Source organism: Lathyrus oleraceus, chromosome 1 (assembly GCF_024323335.1).
Source record: "Lathyrus oleraceus cultivar Zhongwan6 chromosome 1, CAAS_Psat_ZW6_1.0, whole genome shotgun sequence".
Taxonomy (NCBI): domain Eukaryota; kingdom Viridiplantae; phylum Streptophyta; class Magnoliopsida; order Fabales; family Fabaceae; genus Lathyrus; species Lathyrus oleraceus.
Window position 1 is genome coordinate 29,662,917 of NC_066579.1, and position 18,689 is coordinate 29,681,605.

The following is an 18,689-nucleotide window of genomic DNA, read 5'->3' on the forward strand; positions in this document are numbered from 1 at the left end:
GTACGACGGACGTGAGGGGTGCTAATACCTTCCCCTTGCGTAACCGACTCCCGAACCTTTTCTCTCTGGTCGCGAGACCATGTCTTTCCAGGTTTCTCTGAGCGTTTCCTTTCCCTATCTTGGGATAAATAACGTTTAGTGGCGGCTCTGTGTGTGTTTTTATTTTTAGGCTCGCCGGTTGATTTTTCTTTTCGCAGGATGCGACAGCTGGCGACTCTGCTGGGGATATAGATCCCAACTCTGCTTTGGGAACCCTCACAGATACTCCCGCTGGGGAAATGAGCAATCTTCAACCTGCTGGGGGAATACCATCCAGACCCTGCTAGGGGACCGCATACCATTCCGCTTGGGACAACCCACGCAATCCATAGGTAGAATCATCTCAGCTGGGGGATGCAAAAATTTGTCCACTACGGGAACTTGTTCAATCCACTGGTAGGATGAACACTGTTGGAGATATATTTCTTTGAAAAAGACCCGCTCCACTCGGGGAATAACAACCTTCTGACCTGGCTGCTGAGGAAACACCGTTGTAAATCTGCCTGGGTATAACCATACTGACTCGGCTGAGGAGCTAGTCCCCGGATTCTGCTTAGGGACTTAGCTGGAAAATGAGAATTCCCAGACTCATCTGGACCTTTTCTGCTCCATCATCTTGTATTCCAAATCGCCCCGCGCTCGACGAGAAACGTGCTCCTGGGATTTATACAGAAATTTCAATTTTCCGACTTTGAAGAGTCTTCTTGGTTAATTCCAAAGGTCGTCGGACGTCCCTCCGTCGTCTCTTCGTCACCCTTCTTCGTCCCGGACCGAACTCTGCGGGGAATTCCTACAGACTCTCAAATCTTCTGACTTTGAAGAGTCTTCTTGATTATCATCAAGGATCGTCGTACGCCTCAACGCCTTCGTCATCTTTCATACACTCGTCCCTGACCGGACTCTCTGGGGATTTCTCTTGCCAAAGCTTCCACATCACAACCTGCAAGTGAGTGAAAAGTATCTAACAGTACCTGCAAAACAGATCGTCAAATAAAACCGTGCCCCAGGCGTGTCAAGATTTCAACACTTGGGTCACTCAACCTTCCAAATAAGATTTCCAGCATTCAATCTTATAAACATGCATTGGAAGGAACCTGTATGTCTTAAAATGCAAAGATTCTTTATCAAAATAATCGGATGTTTTTGCAATCAAAGCGGTAATGAAAAACAAAAACAAAATTATTTGACTGAATATGCATTTTATTGATTGGAAAAGTGTGGCTCAAATGAGCAATACAAAAGGAAGCAATTCCTGAAAAGAGGTAATTGCGCACAAAAGGAAAAATCTATCCTAATGGCAATGTGAAACCCGTGATCTCATCGAGTTCCAACTCGGTTACACCCCATATGTCCTCAGACTCTCCGTGCTTTCTGCCTTCTGAATAAGACGATTCTAACTGATCCCTACCGGGTATTATCCATGATGCTTTAACCAAAGCGCAAACGATCATGCTGGACGCAGTTGTTCGTTTCAATCCCTCTTTTGCCTGGACCGCCCTTTCAGGTTTTCAGTCCACCGGGATACCCTTTTTTGCCCAAGTCGCCTCTTCAGGTTTTCGACTTGCCGGGTGTACATTTTTCATCTTATCCCTAATTTTTGCCCGAACCTTTCTCTCTGTTTTTGGTTCGCCGGGATGCCCATTTTTGCCTGGACTATTTTGTTCTTTTCGTCCAGCGGGTCAATTTATACGAAGTATTTTTTAACTGCGTCCGCATTCACAGGGGATGGAAAATCCTCACCATCCATGGTCGTTAACAACAAGGCTCCACCAGAGAAAACCTTCTTGACCACGAATGGACCCTCATAATTCGGCGTCCATTTGCCCCTTCGATCGTTTTGAGGAGGAAGGATCCTTTTCAGCACCATATCACCTACGTGATATACCCGAGGTCGCACCTTCTTGTCAAAAGCACGCTTCATCCGCTGCTGGTATAACTTCCCATGACAGATGGCTGCCAGCCTCATTTCTTCAATCAATCTCTCTGAGTGAGAAAGGCGTGTGCCCCAGCAGATGTACGTACCGACGTTCGATACCCATGCAATGCAAACGGCAACATCTCATGCCAGTCTCTGTAGGTTACCACCATTTTCTGCACAATCGCACCGTCGGTGCATTCAAACGTTATCCGGGCAACAAAAGCTCATTCACCTTAACCTCCCCATCAGACATCAGAATCCGTTCGGATTCAGGGTCAGGCCCCTCCTCCGGGATCGGTCACTCTCAATCTTTCGATTTGAGTACCTCGAGATGTCCTCATCAGGGAACTCAAACTTCATCGGTTGATAATCATCAATGGGTTGCTGGGCGAGGTAATCAGACAATACACTCCCCTTGATCGCTTTCTGAAAGTATTACGAATTGATCAACATTTTTCCCTTCTCACAACCCGTCCGGTAAATGCTGGATTCTCAAACCCATACTCGATCAGATCCATCTCGGAAATCCACAAAGTGGTATGAACCAGCATATACTGTCTCAGTCGGCGAGCAGCCTATGCCAAAGTACAGCAAGTTTTCTCGAACAGTGAATGTATTGTTTCACAGTCGGTAAACTTTTTGCTAAGGTAAATTGCATGCTCTTTTCGACAAGACGCGTCATGCTGACCCAATACACCTCGTAGACCCCTCGAAGGCCGTCAAGTACAGATTGACAATTGTTCCTTTCACAGGAGGCATCAGAATCAGAGATTCCTGCACCTTTCTTTTATTTTTCAATGCCCCTTGGCAATCATTATTTCACCTGACCGTTTGATCTTTTTTTTTCAACAACTGGAATATAGGTTCACCCGTGGCTGTTAGATGAGATGTGAACCATGACAGGTAGTTCAATCTTTCTAAGAAACCACGAACCTCTTTCTTTCTTTCTCGGTTCAGGCTTTTTTTCCCTTTTTTTTTTTTTTTTTTTTTTGCAGGATGAACCTCGATTCCTCCCTTACAATGAACTCCCAGCAGCTTACCGGCCCGCACTCTGATAGTGCACTTATCTGAATTCAACCTCAGTCTGAATTATCTCCACCAGATGCCCCACTCCTGTTTGGGACTTTGCTATCATGTCATAGCATAACATTCGATTTCATGACGAATCATATCATGAAACAAAGTCACCATGGCTCTCTGATACAGGCACTGGCGTTCTGCTTCTCAAGAGGACAGTCTTCTTTCCATAGTAGCTTGAGCATAACGATATCGGTATCTGTCCCGGCATACCCTGACATGACCAGGTAGAGACATCCACATGCTCTTCCAACAAGCCTACCATCCTGCTTTCAACTTGCCTCTGAAACGGCCTCATTTTCTTTCTCCTTCCTGACCTCGACGGTGCTTGGAACAACAACCTCAATCTGCTCCTCATGTGCGGCTGAATCACCTTCTCCTCTGGTTTTAACATCCTGGTTAATTCCAGCAGATCACAATCTTCTTCGCCCTCTTCTTCAGCCTGATTGCTCGGATTGTTGAAGTCATATGAGGGTGTAACCAAATTGTTGTCAACGAGATCCGGAGAATTACTTTTGACTTTGGGACGAGACAAATCAAAAAAGAAAAATGAAAACAAACATTGCCATTTTTATTTGTTTTTAAACTGCAAAAATAAATGAAAAAACAGGGAACACCGCTTTTTGACTGAAAAACATCCATTTATTAATGATGCAGAAAATGCAAATTTAAACATGAGGTGGCCCTTACAATGGACCATTACGTGTCGGGCAACACGTATGGCTTTCATGCATATAAACTGAAAACAAGAAATAATACTCTTCCAGATGAGTAACAATGTTGATCTTTCAAACCCTCCAGTTCAGGATTTGCTGCCCCGGTGCACACGGTTTTACCCAACCATCCAGCTTACAGTCACTGTTGGTCTTTCCACCCACCGCCCGGGTGTAATCTGAATCTTCAGCAATTGCACTCACCGTCGCTTGACCATGGACCGGTATGGGATTAGCATTAACATTCGGTGACGGCGCAAAATTGATAGCTTTGGAGTCCACCAGATCTTGGACGACATTCTTGAATGCTCTACAGCCCTCAATGTTATGCCCCTGCGTACCAGAATGAAATTCACACTTGGCATTCTCATCGTAATCGGGAGGCCACTGATCTGTTCTTATCGGAACCATCGCCCTCGGCTGGACCAACCCCAAATCCCTCAACTTTTTGAACAGCACGGCATATGACACGGGCGGCCTGTCGAAGTGACGATCAACTCCTTTCCCTTTCACCTGGTACCCGACTCTCGATTGCGGTGGCTGACGTTGCTGTCTGGCTGACTGATTACCAGCAGGGATGTTTACCGCAGCAGCATGCTGATAATAACGACCCCCACTATATCCTCTTTGCTCATACACAGCACTCGAGTCACCCTCATTCTTGCGCTGACCGTTCCCGAATGGTTTCTTTGATCCCGATGACGAAGCATTACCACCCTGGATCTTCCCCATTTTCAGCCAACTTTCAATTTTCAGCCAGCTGGCGACTCTGCTGGGGACTTACTGATGTAGACCTGTGCTGGTCCATCGTCCCTAAGCGAGTCCTTCCTAGCGTTCTAGGATTGGTTTAGGTTGCTTGTTTGTGTTATTTATTGCATTTATTATTCTAACCAGTGTGTATATATATTTGCATTAAATGTTTGCATGCATCATACTATCATGTTGTTGCTGTCCTCTGCAGGTGGTTCTGTTGTTTGGGGTGGGTGTTCTGAGTGGGGCTAAAACCCAGGCCCGAGTATACACCTAGGACTAGTGTGGTCTCACGTTGCCTCTTTCATGTTAAGTCAACATGTGCCTGGCGGCGTGATGTGCCACAAGCCGGACGAGGCTCACTTGATAGTGCTCATCTCTGTGGATATTCCGCTTTGTTTGAGTCACTCCATTTGAGTTGTTGACTCTGGTGACCGATCATTCCCGGATCTTTGGTTTAGACGATTTTAAGGGAGCTACAATGGCACACCCGAAAGGGCAAACCCATTGAGTATCTCCGCCCGATTGTCGAGACCATTATCCGCCTTAGGATGACTTGATTAGAACTTACCTGTGAGGGGAGGGTTGTTCTGTCAGATGTTTGTTCAGATAGCCTCCAGATGGTGACTTTTGATCTGTGATTCAGAGACATAATTATAAGTCGGATTTATGGTCATTTATTGCCGTGACGCCGGAGTGCTGTCCGTGACTTATCAGTGGGGATCCGTTTATTTCGGATTCCCCGGGCCGAGATATTTTATCAGTGGGGATCCGTTTATTTCGGGTTCCCCGGGCCGATTCAGATAGGGGTGATGTGTCTACTCGGATATGGTTTGGTGATGATGGTGATGATGATGTATCTGTCTTCCGTTTATTTCGGAACCCGTGGGTCAGAATTGGGATTGTACATTCCTCAGATGGTTATGATCAGTTCAGAGCCCAGATTCAGTGCAAATGATCAGATGGCTTGGAGGATGGCAACGCATTGCATTCATTCATCAGCATCATTACATTTTGCATTAATTGCATCTAACCCATGTTTACCCATATGCAGGGACACTTTTGATCGAGATTCTGGTTGAGAGATTTCTGCTCCAGTATGAGGACCGGTTTGAAGAACAACATTGCTTACAGTTTCTTTGATCCAGAGATTGGTGTGCTCAAGGATATGATAGCATTGATTACTCCTGACCATGTGGGAATGTTTAGAGAGTCATACGGCGGTATTCTGAAGATGGTTTTCAGACTCACTGACTGCGACAGGAGCGCCATCCACACTCTTCTTCAGTTCTATGACCCTGGGTTGAGGTGTTTCGTTTTTCCAGACTATCTGTTGGGACCTCTGATGGAGGATTATGTCAGCATCCTGGGTATTCAGATCCGTGATCAGATTCCTTTTCATGTCACCAGAGCAGAGCCAGATGTCCTTGGAATTTCACGTGCTCTTTATTTGAGTCCGGAAATGGTCAAGGAAGGTTTGAAGGAAAAAGGAAAGCTACCCGGGTTTCATTTGAGTTTCTTGGAGGCCAATGCCAAGGAACATGCTGCTGTGGGTAACTGGAAGACGGTCTGTGCTCTGATTGCTGTGAGCATTTATGGGATTGTGTTGTTTCCTAACCAGAAGAATTTTGTGGACCATAATGCTATCAGATTGTTTATGCAGAGAAACCCTATTCCTACCCTGATTGGAGATGTCTACTATTCAGTGCATAACAGGAATGAGAAGAGGCGTGGGGGTCTGGTCAGATGCTGCTCTCAGTTGCTCTTTAGATGGTTCATGGGGTATTTGCCTTCCCGAGGTGCTTTTGTTCAGATTGACCCTAGTGTCAAGTGGTCCTTCCGATTGATGGGTCTGCGGGCTGATGACATCGCTTGGACTCATAATGGTTTAGCTGGTCGGGACTTCATCTGCAGTTGCGGGAGTTTACCTAATGTGCCTTTAGTGGGAGTTCAGGGTTGCATTAATTACAACCCGATGCTTCTCCGGAGACAGATGGGGTTTGCTATAGAGGGTCCTCCTCTCGGGCGAGAGATTCAGGAGTCCTTCTATTTCCCGATTGATGGTAACCAGACCAAGTTGAGGCAGGTATTGGACGAATGGCGAGATATCCAGAGGAGGGGTAAGGTTCCTTATGGCAAAGTCAACTGCCGGTATTTTCCACTATTTGAGGATTGGTTGCGGAAGAGGATTGAGTCTACATTTCTACCGTTTCCTGGAGGTGACTCTGTGTGTCCTAGGATCGAGGGTCCAAGTTCTTCTGTCAGCATGGAAGAATTCCTTGAGATGAAGAGGGCTAGAGATCAGTTACTTGCGGAGAAAGCGGAGTTAGAGATGACTGTTGCTCGGATTCAGACATCCAACCAAGAGATGAAAGTAAAGATGGAAGATCAGGACAAGCGGCATGCCTTGGAGGCCAAACGCTTCGAGATGGATACAACCTACTATGGGAAGATCAGCCAGGCCTTAGCATCATCTAACAAGGAGCATGACATCACCAAGGAGAAGCTGTTCAGAGCATCGAAGGTGATTGAGGATGAGAAGAGGAGGCAAATCCTTGCCAAGGAACAGAGAGATGAGAGAGCCAGAGTTCTTGCTGCAGAGTGGGAAGCGGAGAAGGCAAAGATCAGGGCTGAGAGAGATCATTACCTAGCTGAGAGAGACCATTACTTCAGGCAGATGAAGATTCATCAGAAGGAAGTTGGAAGACTACAGCAGGAGAACACCGAGCTCAGGTTCGCCGCAGAGTTCGCGAGGATGGAAGATGAGATAGGGCCACCTGCGGGACCCTCATCTAGCTAGATCTTTCATTTGTGTTGGATTACCGTCAGGCTTGTTGACGGAATTCACTTGTTTGTATTTCTTTTCCTGATTCTGGAGGATTGTATTTGGCTTTATCTGAGTTGATGTATGACTATGGCACTGATAGTGCACTCTTTTGGTTATGGATGGTGATTTTCAGTCAGTGATTGATCTTCAAGCTTTATTTGCTTTACCGTATGCACTCACACAAGCACACACATGGTTGGGGGTATTCATGCCAAATCACATATCTCCGATCTGCACGATGAGATTGAATGCTGAATATAAGAAGTTTGCCGCGGATTGTTATATGTCTCAATGAAGCCAGGATCGAGAGACAAAGTGTTCTTCATATGGATAGACATTGCATTCATGCATAATAACTTGTTTTCTGTTTTGCAGGTGTCAGTTTCTAACCTGTTTTGATTGACACAGGAATGATGAATTCGTCCAACGCTGACATTCTCGAGCTGAAAAAGAGGATGGGAGAACTGATCAGTGTCATGCAAGAGTTCGCCTTGGAGCAAAAGGTAATTGCCGAAAAGGTGAGGAGGATTGAAGACTGGCTGAAGATGGGGAACATGCAAGGAAACACTTCGTTGTCTGGACCGAAGAAATCCTTTGGTAATGACCAGTGCAAGGATGAGGGTGACTCGAGTGTTGTGTACGCCCAGAGAGGACACGGTAGAGGTCGTTACTACCAGCACACTGCTGCAGTAACCATCCCTGCTGGTAATCAGTCAATCCGGCAGCAACCTCAGCCAACTCCACAGAAGAGACAGGGAGCTGGGAATCAGGTGAAAGGAAAAGGGGTTGATCGTCATTTTGACAAGCCACCCATGCCATATGCTGCTCTGTTTAAAAAGTTGATGGATCTGGGGATGGTTCAGCCAAGGACGTTAGCTCCATTGAGAGCAGATCAGTGGCCACCAAACTATAATGAGAACGCCAGGTGTGAATTTCATTCTGGTACGCAGGGGCATGACATTGAGGGTTGTAGAGCCTTTAAGCATACTGTTCAAGACCTGCTGGAGTCCAAGGCCCTCCATTTTTCACTATTGACAGATGTTAATGCTAATCCCATACCGGCGCATGGTCAGGTGATGGGGAATGCAATTACTGAAGATTCAAATTACACCCGGGCAGTGGGTAAAGAAACTAACAGTGACTGGGGAATTGATCAGTGGATAAAATCGTGCGTGCCAGGGAGCTGGAAGGCCTAAAAGATCAACACTGTTACTCGTCTGGAAGAGTATTATTTCTTGTTTTCAGTTTATTTGCATGAAAGCCATACGTGTTGCCCGACACGCAATGGTCCATTGTAAGGGCCACCTCATGTTTAAATTTGCATTTCTGCATCATGAATAAAAGGATGTTTTTCAGTCAAAAAGCGGCGTTCCCTGTTTTTCATTTATTTTTGCAGTTTAAAAACAAAATAAAAATGACAATGTTTATTTTCATTTTTATCTTTTTGTTTTGTCTCGTTCCGACTTCAAAAACAAGTTTCCGGATCTCGTCGATAACAATTTGGTTACCCCTCATATGACTTCGATAAACCGATCTATCTTGCTGAAGAAGAAGACGAAGAAGACTGTGATCTGCTGGAATTAATCAGATTGCTAAAACAAGAGGAGAAGGTGATTCAGCCGCCCGAGGAGCGGGTTGAGATTGTTATTCCACGCACCGCCGAGGTCAGGAAGGAGATGAAAATCCGGGCCGTTTCAGAGGCAAGTTGAAAGCAGGATGGTAGGCTTGTTGGAAGAGCATGTGGATGTCTCTACCTGGTCATGTCAGGGTATGCCGAGACAGATACCGATATCATTATGCTCAAGCTACTATGGAAAGAAGACTGCCTTCTAAAGAAGCAGAACGCCAGTGCCTATATCAGAGAGCCATGGTGACTTTGTTTCATGATATGATTCATCATGAAATCGATTGCTATGTTGATGACATGATAGCAAAGTCCCAAGCAGAAGTGGGGCATCTGGCAGATCTGGCCAAGTCGTTTGACTGATTGAGATAGTTCAAACCGAGGTTGAACCAAAGTAGGTGCACGTTCAGAGTGCGAGCCGGTAAGCTGTTGGGGTTCATTGTCAAAGAGGAATCGAGGTCGATCCTGCTAAAAAAAAAGAGAAAAAATAATAAAAAAAAACGAGAAATGCCTGAACCGAGAAAGAAAGAAAGAGGTTCGTGGTTTCTTAGAAAGATTGAACTACCTGTCATGGTTCACATCTCATCTAACAGCCACGGGTGAACCTATATTCCAGTTGTTGAAAAAAAAAGATCAAACGGTCAGGTGAAATAATGATTGCCAAGGGGCATTGAAAAATAAAAGAAAGGTGCAGGAATCTCTGATTCTGATGCCTCCTGTGAAAGGAACAATTGTCAATCTGTACTTGACGGCCTTCGAGGGGTCTACGAGGTGTATTGGGTCAGCATGACGCGTCTTGTCGAAAAGAGCATGCAATTTACCTTAGCAAAAAGTTTACCGACTGTGAAACAATACATTCACTGTTCGAGAAAACTTGCTGTACTTTGGCATAGGCTGCTCGCCGACTGAGACAGTATATGCTGGTTCATACCACTTTGTGGATTTCCGAGATGGATCTGATCGAGTATGGGTTTGAGAATCCAGCATTTACCGGACGGGTTGTGAGAAGGGAAAAATGTTGATCAATTCGTAATACTTTCAGAAAGCGATCAAGGGGAGTGTATTGTCTGATTACCTCGCCCAGCAACCCATTGATGATTATCAACCGATGAAGTTTGAGTTCCCTGATGAGGACATCTCGAGGTACTCAAATCGAAAGATTGAGAGTGACCGATCCCGGAGGAGGGGCCTGACCCTGAATCCGAACGGATTCTGATGTCTGATGGGGAGGTTAAGGTGAATGAGCTTTTGTTGCCCGGATAACGTTTGAATGCACCGACGGTGCGATTGTGCAGAAAATGGTGGTAACCTACAGAGACTGGCATGAGATGTTGCCGTTTGCATTGCATGGGTATCGAACGTCGGTACGTACATCTGCTGGGGCACACGCCTTTCTCACTCAGAGAGATTGATTGAAGAAATGAGGCTGGCAGCCATCTGTCATGGGAAGTTATACCAGCAGCGGATGAAGCGTGCTTTTGACAAGAAGGTGCGACCTCGGGTATATCACGTAGGTGATATGGTGCTGAAAAGGATCCTTCCTCCTCAAAACGATCGAAGGGGCAAATGGACGCCGAATTATGAGGGTCCATTCGTGGTCAAGAAGGTTTTCTCTGGTGGAGCCTTGTTGTTAACGACCATGGATGGTGAGGATTTTCCATCCCCTGTGAATGCGGACGCAGTTAAAAAATACTTCGTATAAATTGACCCGCTGGACGAAAAGAACAAAATAGTCCAGGCAAAAATGGGCATCCCGGCGAACCAAAAACAGAGAGAAAGGTTCGGGCAAAAATTAGGGATAAGATGAAAAATGTACACCCGGCAAGTCGAAAACCTGAAGAGGCGACTTGGGCAAAAAAGGGTATCCCGGTGGACTGAAAACCTGAAAGGGCGGTCCAGGCAAAAGAGGGATTGAAACGAACAACTGCGTCCAGCATGATCGTTTGCGCTTTGGTTAAAGCATCATGGATAATACCCGGTAGGGATCAGTTAGAATCGTCTTATTCAGAAGGCAGAAAGCACGGAGAGTCTGAGGACATATGGGGTGTAACCGAGTTGGAACTCGATGAGATCACGGGTTTCACATTGCCATTAGGATAGATTTTTCCTTTTGTGCGCAATTACCTCTTTTCAGGAATTGCTTCCTTTTGTATTGCTCATTTGAGCCACACTTTTCCAATCAATAAAATGCATATTCAGTCAAATAATTTTGTTTTTGTTTTTCATTACCGCTTTGATTGCAAAAACATCCGATTATTTTGATAAAGAATCTTTGCATTTTAAGACATACAGGTTCCTTCCAATGCATGTTTATAAGATTGAATGCTGGAAATCTTATTTGGAAGGTTGAGTGACCCAAGTGTTGAAATCTTGACACGCCTGGGGCACGGTTTTATTTGACGATCTGTTTTGCAGGTACTGTTAGATACTTTTCACTCACTTGCAGGTTGTGATGTGGAAGCTTTGGCAAGAGAAATCCCCAGAGAGTCCGGTCAGGGACGAGTGTATGAAAGATGACGAAGGCGTTGAGGCGTACGACGATCCTTGATGATAATCAAGAAGACTCTTCAAAGTCAGAAGATTTGAGAGTCTATAGGAATTCCCCGCAGAGTTCGGTCCGGGACGAAGAAGGGTGACGAAGAGACGACGGAGGGACGTCCGACGACCTTTGGAATTAACCAAGAAGACTCTTCAAAGTCGGAAAATTGAAATTTCTGTATAAATCCCAGGAGCACGTTTCTCGTCGAGCGCGGGGCGATTTGGAATACAAGATGATGGAGCAGAAAAGGTCCAGATGAGTCTGGGAATTCTCATTTTCCAGCTAAGTCCCTAAGCAGAATCCGGGGACTAGCTCCTCAGCCGAGTCAGTATGGTTATACCCAGGCAGATTTACAACGGTGTTTCCTCAGCAGCCAGGTCAGAAGGTTGTTATTCCCCGAGTGGAGCGGGTCTTTTTCAAAGAAATATATCTCCAGCAGTGTTCATCCTACCAGTGGATTGGACAAGTTCCTGTAGCGGACGAATTTCTGCATCCCCAGCTGAGTTGATGCTACCTATGGATTGCATGGGTAATCCCCAGCGGAGTAGTATGTGGTTCCCTAGCAGGGTCAAGATGGTTATCTCCAGCAGGTGATAGAATGATGCTTCCCCAGTTGAGTCTGGAGGTTGCTATTCCCCAGCGGAGTATTTGTGAAGCATTTCCCCAGTGAAGTCAGCAGGTATCTGTGAGGGTTTCCCGAAGCAGAGTCAGGATTGATATCCTCAGCAAGTCGAAGACTGTTGTATCCCCACAGAGTGTTGGTGGTGCTTATCCCCATCCGTTTCTCGAGGGAATTGTGTGCAAAGGAGGTTCTTTCCCAACAAGGGTTGTCTTATTCCCAGCAGCAGTGCTATTCCCCCAGCAGGGTGGAAATCGGAGCGGTGACGAGTTCCTCAGCAGAGAGTCTCGTATTCCTTAGAAGAGTCCCTTGGGGGGGGGGATATTTCTTTTTTATGCATTCATCATGAAAAAAATAGCATGGCATATTGCATAGAAAAATAAATAATCGCGTAGCATTTCCATAATTATGGAGCATTACGCAGAAAAATCAATCATGCATCATTAAAAGCATCTGCTAGTCTCAAGCTGTGGTTACCGTTTGAGAGGTGATGTTGCATCAAAGTTTCTGTCGAGCGAAGTGGCGTTCAGGCCGATTTTCCGATTCTCAGATCGAAGAAGTTTCCGACGATCAGGTCGATGTACTTATGGCATTCAGGCCAGTTTTCCGGTATTCAGACCAAGGCGGTATTCAGACCGAAGTGGCGTTCAGGCCGATTTTCCGATTCTCAGATCGAAGAAGTTTCCGACGATCAGGTCGATGTACTTATGGCATTCAGGCCAGTTTTCCGGTATTCAGACCGAGGCGGTATTCAGACCGAAGTGGCGTTCAGGCCGATTTTCCGATTCTCAGATCGAAGAAGTTTCCGACGATCAGGTCGATGTACTTATGGCATTCAGGCCAGTTTTCCGGTATTCAGACCGAGGCGGTATTCAGACCGAAGTGGCGTTCAGGCCAATTTCCGATTCTCAGATCGAAGAAGTTTCCGACGATCAGGTCGATGTACTTATGGCATTCAGGCCAGTTTTCCGGTATTCAGACCGAGGCGGTATTCAGACCGAAGTGGCGTTCAGGCCAATTTCCGATTCTCAGATCGAAGAAGTTTCCGACGATCAGGTCGATGTACTTATGGCATTCAGGCCAGTTTTCCGGTATTCAGACCGAGGCGGTATTCAGACCGAAGTGGCGTTCAGGCCGATTTTCCGATTCTCAGATCGAAGAAGTTTCCGACGATCAGGTCGATGTACTTATGGCATTCAGGTCAGTTTTCCGGTATTCAGACCGAGGCGGTATTCAGACCGAAGTGGCGTTCAGGCCAATTTCCGATTCTCAGATCGAAGAAGTTTCCGACGATCAGGTCGATGTACTTATGGCATTCAGGCCAATTTTCCGGTATTCAGACTGAGGCGGTATTCAGACCGAAGTGGCGTTCAGGCCAATTTCCGATTCTCAGATCGAAGAAGTTTCCGACGATCAGGTCGATGTACTTATGGCATTCAGGCCAATTTTCCGGTATTCAGACCGAGGCGGTATTCAGACCGAAGTGGCGTTCAGGCCAATTTCCGATTCTCAGATCGAAGAAGTTTCCGACGATCAGGTCGATGTACTTATGGCATTCAGGCCAATTTTCCGGTATTCAGACCGAGGCGGTATTCAGACCGAAGTGGCGTTCAGGCCGATTTTCCGATTCTCAGATCGAAGAAGTTTCCGACGATCAGGTCGAAGTACTTATGGCATTCAGGCCGGTGTTCCGGTGATCAGACCGAAGTGGGTTTCAGACCAAGAAGAAAAGTTTTGGGGTTCAAGAAAAGAAAAAAAGATAAAAGGAAAGAGAATAATGATCCCGCGTGGATGAGTGGTGATCAGACCATGGTTATCCCTGCGTTACCATTTATTTTGGTATCCAGGTCGACGTTTTTTGAGTTTGTTTCTTCGCCGATGCTGACAGGCGTTGTTAATTATTATCTCATCAGAGTGCAAATTGTTCGTCTGTTCTTGGTATTCAATCACTCTTCATCCTGATCATCCGAAAGCCGAGGCTATTTCGTATCGACAAGTTCACAGTGGATTGAATAGGGGCAGCTGTAACACCTCAAAATTTGCCCTCCTCTCTTGGGACTAGCATTAACATATTTACATATCATTTTAGGACATTAGGCATCTCATATTGCATAGCATGTGGTTACATAGTGCAAGCTATCTTCCCAAGTCTTGATCAGAAGATGAGGAAGTCAAAGTGCAAGCCTAGGGTTTATTGACTGATCATGGGCCATCTGAGGATTGGACTGTGAATTAGGGTTTCATGATTCTCAATGGATGTTGGTCTTCATCTTGATTGAATTGATACATCATCATCATCATGGTTGGATGTCATCAGGAGATTGAAGAAGATTCCTTGAGATTAGGGTTTTGACCATTGGTCAACCCTAATCAGTTGCATTGGGCCAATCAGGGCTGGATCAGGAGATGAGGTTTCTAATGGTTATAGGGTTCATTTTGTGATTATATTGTGCTTATTGAGGCTAGGGTATCACCCTTGAGCCATTTCAGTTGGAGATTGGGGTTCAAATTGATCTATGCATTGCCAGATTCATCTATCAGATGAAAAGTCAACTGTGGTCAACTGTACATGATCTGGTGGATTTGGAGGTGGAAACAAGTTAGACACACTTCATTCATGTTGGAACAAGTGTTGAATGACATTGCAAAGCTTAAAAATGAAGAAAATCAAGTCAGGACAAAAACTGCCAAAAATAGCAAGTGACTTGTAATTGAAGTTTCCAAAAATGGAAAGTTTTTGACCTCAAAAACAGAAGTCCAAGGAAGCTTCAAATGAAAAATTGTTCAACATGACAGATGTAGATCTTGTTCTCACCTTTCCAAAAAGTCCAAGAACTTGAAAATCCGATGTACGGTTTGCGAGATATGGCTCAGTGAATTTCAGAAAAGACCGTAATCAGGAGGCCATAACTTCCACATGGTTTGTCCAAATTGCAAGTTCTTTATATGCACAAACTCCATTTGACATGTACTTTGAGGGTGCATCATTGGATTTGTTCAAAAATGGCCAAGGCAAAAAGTCACTTTTCAACTGGACAGCTGAATTGGACCAGGGGCAAAATTGTCCAAAAGTCAAAATATTGGGAATTTTTGAATGGGACTTTTTCCAACACCTCAGGAATGGCATTTTAAGTGTGTTTGAATATTCATTTCATGGTTAATGCACATGGTTTGAGTTTTGGCATGAAAAATGAAATGGTTAAAAATGGATACTTTACATACACATAGTGAAAATGAGATTTAAGCAACCAATTGCAATGAGAATTGTTTCTACACTTCACATATGGTGTTTTGGACATGTTGGAACCAATTTTGAGCTGGCATGTGCTGTCATGAGGAAGTTACCATTTTGCCCTCACTTACAAAATAACAATTTCCATTAACCATGTCATTTTGCTAATTATGTGATTAGAGCTACAATTAAGCATCCATATATAATCCAAATCATCTCCTAATCATAACTGAATATCACAATTACCAAGAACAGATCTAGATCTCTCACATTCTCTCCATTTTCATCCAAGAACAAAAACTTTCATTTCCAAAATTCTTGACCAATTCTCAACCAAACTTGAAGATTTCTTTTGCATTCATCTTCTCCAATCATCTACATCAACTGTTTTTGCAAATTGGAAGGAAAAGCTTGGCCAAACGCGACTGTTGAAGAACTCACCATCAATGGCAAATCGAAAATTCGCATGACTGGAGCAGAATCAAGCTAAGGCAAGGCTTTCATTCATCTTCTATATCCTTCTAGTGCGACTGTTTTCAAGAATTAGAGCTCAAAGCCGCGCGCATTACACTGCAATTTCCAGGTTTGAGTGAAATTCGACTTTAACCATTTGCTTGATTATGATATGCGTTTTAAAGTGCGTAGCATGTAGATCGTCATGATAGCTTTAGTTTTGCAAATGCTTGCCTGTAGTGTGAGAAATCTTGAAATGAAAGTATGAATGCGAAACTTTAAACGATCGATCCGGTTTACACGGTTAGGTTTAGGTTGATTAGATTATATATTCGTGATCTATGCATCGAGACCTTTCCAACGGTTATTAGTTTGTTAATTTTGGTGATGAAATGAGCGAAACCGCATTTACCGTTCCAAGCTTGTGTGCGCGCGAGGAAGATGAAGCTGTTCTGGATTTTTTCCGCGTTTGATTCTGTTTTTTGGCTTGGCAATTCAAATTGTTGTTTCCCTCCCTGGACGACCAATAGCGGTGTGACAACACATTAATGAATTGGAATGGCCTTGGATTATTACAATAATGCCACTATAATTTAATGTAATTCGTTTTCATGCTAAATAATTATTTAAAAATTACTAACATCTTAAAAAATTCACCAAAAATTCATAAAAAATCAGAAAAATGTGAGGATTTTTTCCTTGACTTTGTTGACTTGTGTAGAATTTTTTTGACCTATTGGTCAAAGTTGTGCTTGGGGAATATTTTATTTGACCTAGGGTTTTCCATTGTATGTCCATTTTTGATACATGTTTGTAATTTGATCATGAAATACTCATAATGTAGAATAAATTCTTGAAAATTTTTGTGGTGGTTCTTGACTCATTGAGGATTATTTATATGTAAATTTCATGAATTTTGGATACCTGGTTAGAGAGCAGCAAATTCTGGAACTTAGGTGTGACAATTTGTGTCACACCTCTTGATGTCAACTTGCAGGATTTTTTTGAGTGACCTATACATGTTAGAATTGGCTGAAATTTTGCATGATGACTTGTTGACATGTTAGGATGTTGTATGAATTTTTGTAGAATTTTTCACTGCATTTTCTATTTGATCATGATTTTTCATTTCTGGAGATCATTTGTGCAAGCTCATATGACATAGGTTGGTAGAATGATTGGGAAATGCTCACATTGTATTGTATGGCCATGAAATTTGATATGCATGAACTAGACATATTTTAGGACCTCCTTGTTTTGGTCTCATCCATTTCTTTTTTGTTTTCAATGAGATATGAATTTTTGAAGTGGATGTATGCATTGATGGTATGAATTGAAGCATGAAATGGTGTCTGTTTTTGTTGATTTTCATTGACATGGTTCCATTTGCCCAATGGATCTCAAATTTGACATGGTAGACCTTGACTGACCCCTGTTTAGGTGTATTTAATTTGAGAATTTTTGGATGTGTTTTGGTATGGATTTGAATGCAATAATTCTGTTTGTATGTTTGGTGCTTCATTTGAACCAATATGGATTGTTTTGTGCATAACATGAGCTTGGTGGATGATATAAACATGAGACCAATGATGTTTGCTTGTGTTTGATGTTAATTTGATGTTGGTTAATGAATACCTTGCTGTTTTAACTTTTTTTCTTGCTTTTGGACCCTAGGCTTGGCCTAGTGGTCTAGTTGCTAATATTTGCTTGATTTTTCAGGATCAAAAAAGCAATGTACATGGAGAATGATCCAAATCCAATTCTGATTGATGTTGTGGATGTTTGTACACTAACATAACATTTTTTTGTAGGTGTTGAAGCATAGGCTTGAGCCTTGGCTTGCCTTGTGTTGTGCATAGTTTGTTTAAACTGATTGATTATACACTTGTTGTTTGGTTTTGTCTGATTGATTACTGATTGAGTTTGATTGTTTCCAGGTACTTTAGTTGCTCAGTTCCTTGTGAACTATTGCTTTGCTTTGCTTAAGCAACTTGCATTTGAGGTATAACCTTCTTACTTCATGTAGTCTGGAGACCCGGCTGTTACCGGGCCGGGCAAATTGTCTGAAGTCCTCCTTAAGAGGCAATGCTTGTGTATGTTTATTTTTAAGCCAAGCAGGAAAAGCCCTTCAAGTAAGGCAATTGGTGGAAGGTAGGGACAAGCAACCTGTCCCCCACTATTCAGTGAGTCTTCTCCTTGCTCCCATTACATGGTTGTAGCATTGAGATCAAAAGCCCAAGATCCTGTGCAGTGCACATCGAGTCTGAGTCACTGAGTATAGAAGGGTTCCCCTATTCTGGACCCATGCTCATTTGTCAGATGCTCTCCCTGGTTAGGGATAAGAGCTGTGAGGTCTCATCCTCACTTCATCCTTTCATCTGCTTCACCTTAGCCTCGTAATGGCAAGGTTAAGAGCAAACACAGCCTGTACAGACGATTGCTTAGGCAGTCAAACCTGATTGATTGAGCCCCTTGTTTGGCTATAGTGCGTGTTATGTGGATATCTGATTGACATGCTTGTTTGAGATACCTGTTCTCAGTTGATGATATATGATTGTATGCTTGTGTGCTAGCTTCTTTCCTGGTTAGGTTAGTTTGCTTATGCAAGTAGGATAGAAAACCGAACTTAGGGTTAACGATGCATGACAACATTAGGCTCGAGTCTCAGCTCCCTAGTTGTGTATCTTTCCCCGGTTTCTGGTTAGCAATTTAGTCCCTTTCAGGGGAACTACATCGCCCTGATCCTCGTGCCAGACGAGGTATGTAGGCAGGTGGTCGTGCGAGACCACTCCGGGCAACCTTTTTCTTTTTTGCGTGCGTTTGTTTGTTATCTGACTGTGTGTTTGGGTTCGGATGCCGACGTAAGCCCAGTGATTGGCAGTCGGGCTCCACGTTTGC

General features: G+C 44.0%; 1 protein-coding gene across 2 annotated transcripts in view; it reads left to right on the plus strand.

Moving 5' to 3' along the window:
• Positions 1-7,460, plus strand: part of LOC127076130 (uncharacterized) — a 49,227-nt gene extending 41,767 nt beyond the window's left edge. For both annotated transcript variants that reach the window (XM_051017803.1, XM_051017731.1), the window contains exon 3: positions 5,552-7,460. In XM_051017803.1, the coding sequence (XP_050873760.1) occupies positions 5,597-7,297 (1,701 nt within the window). In that variant the 5' untranslated portion in view covers positions 5,552-5,596 and the 3' untranslated portion in view covers positions 7,298-7,460. The remainder of the gene's footprint in view (positions 1-5,551) is intronic.
• The last annotated feature ends 11,229 nt before the right edge of the window (positions 7,461-18,689 follow it).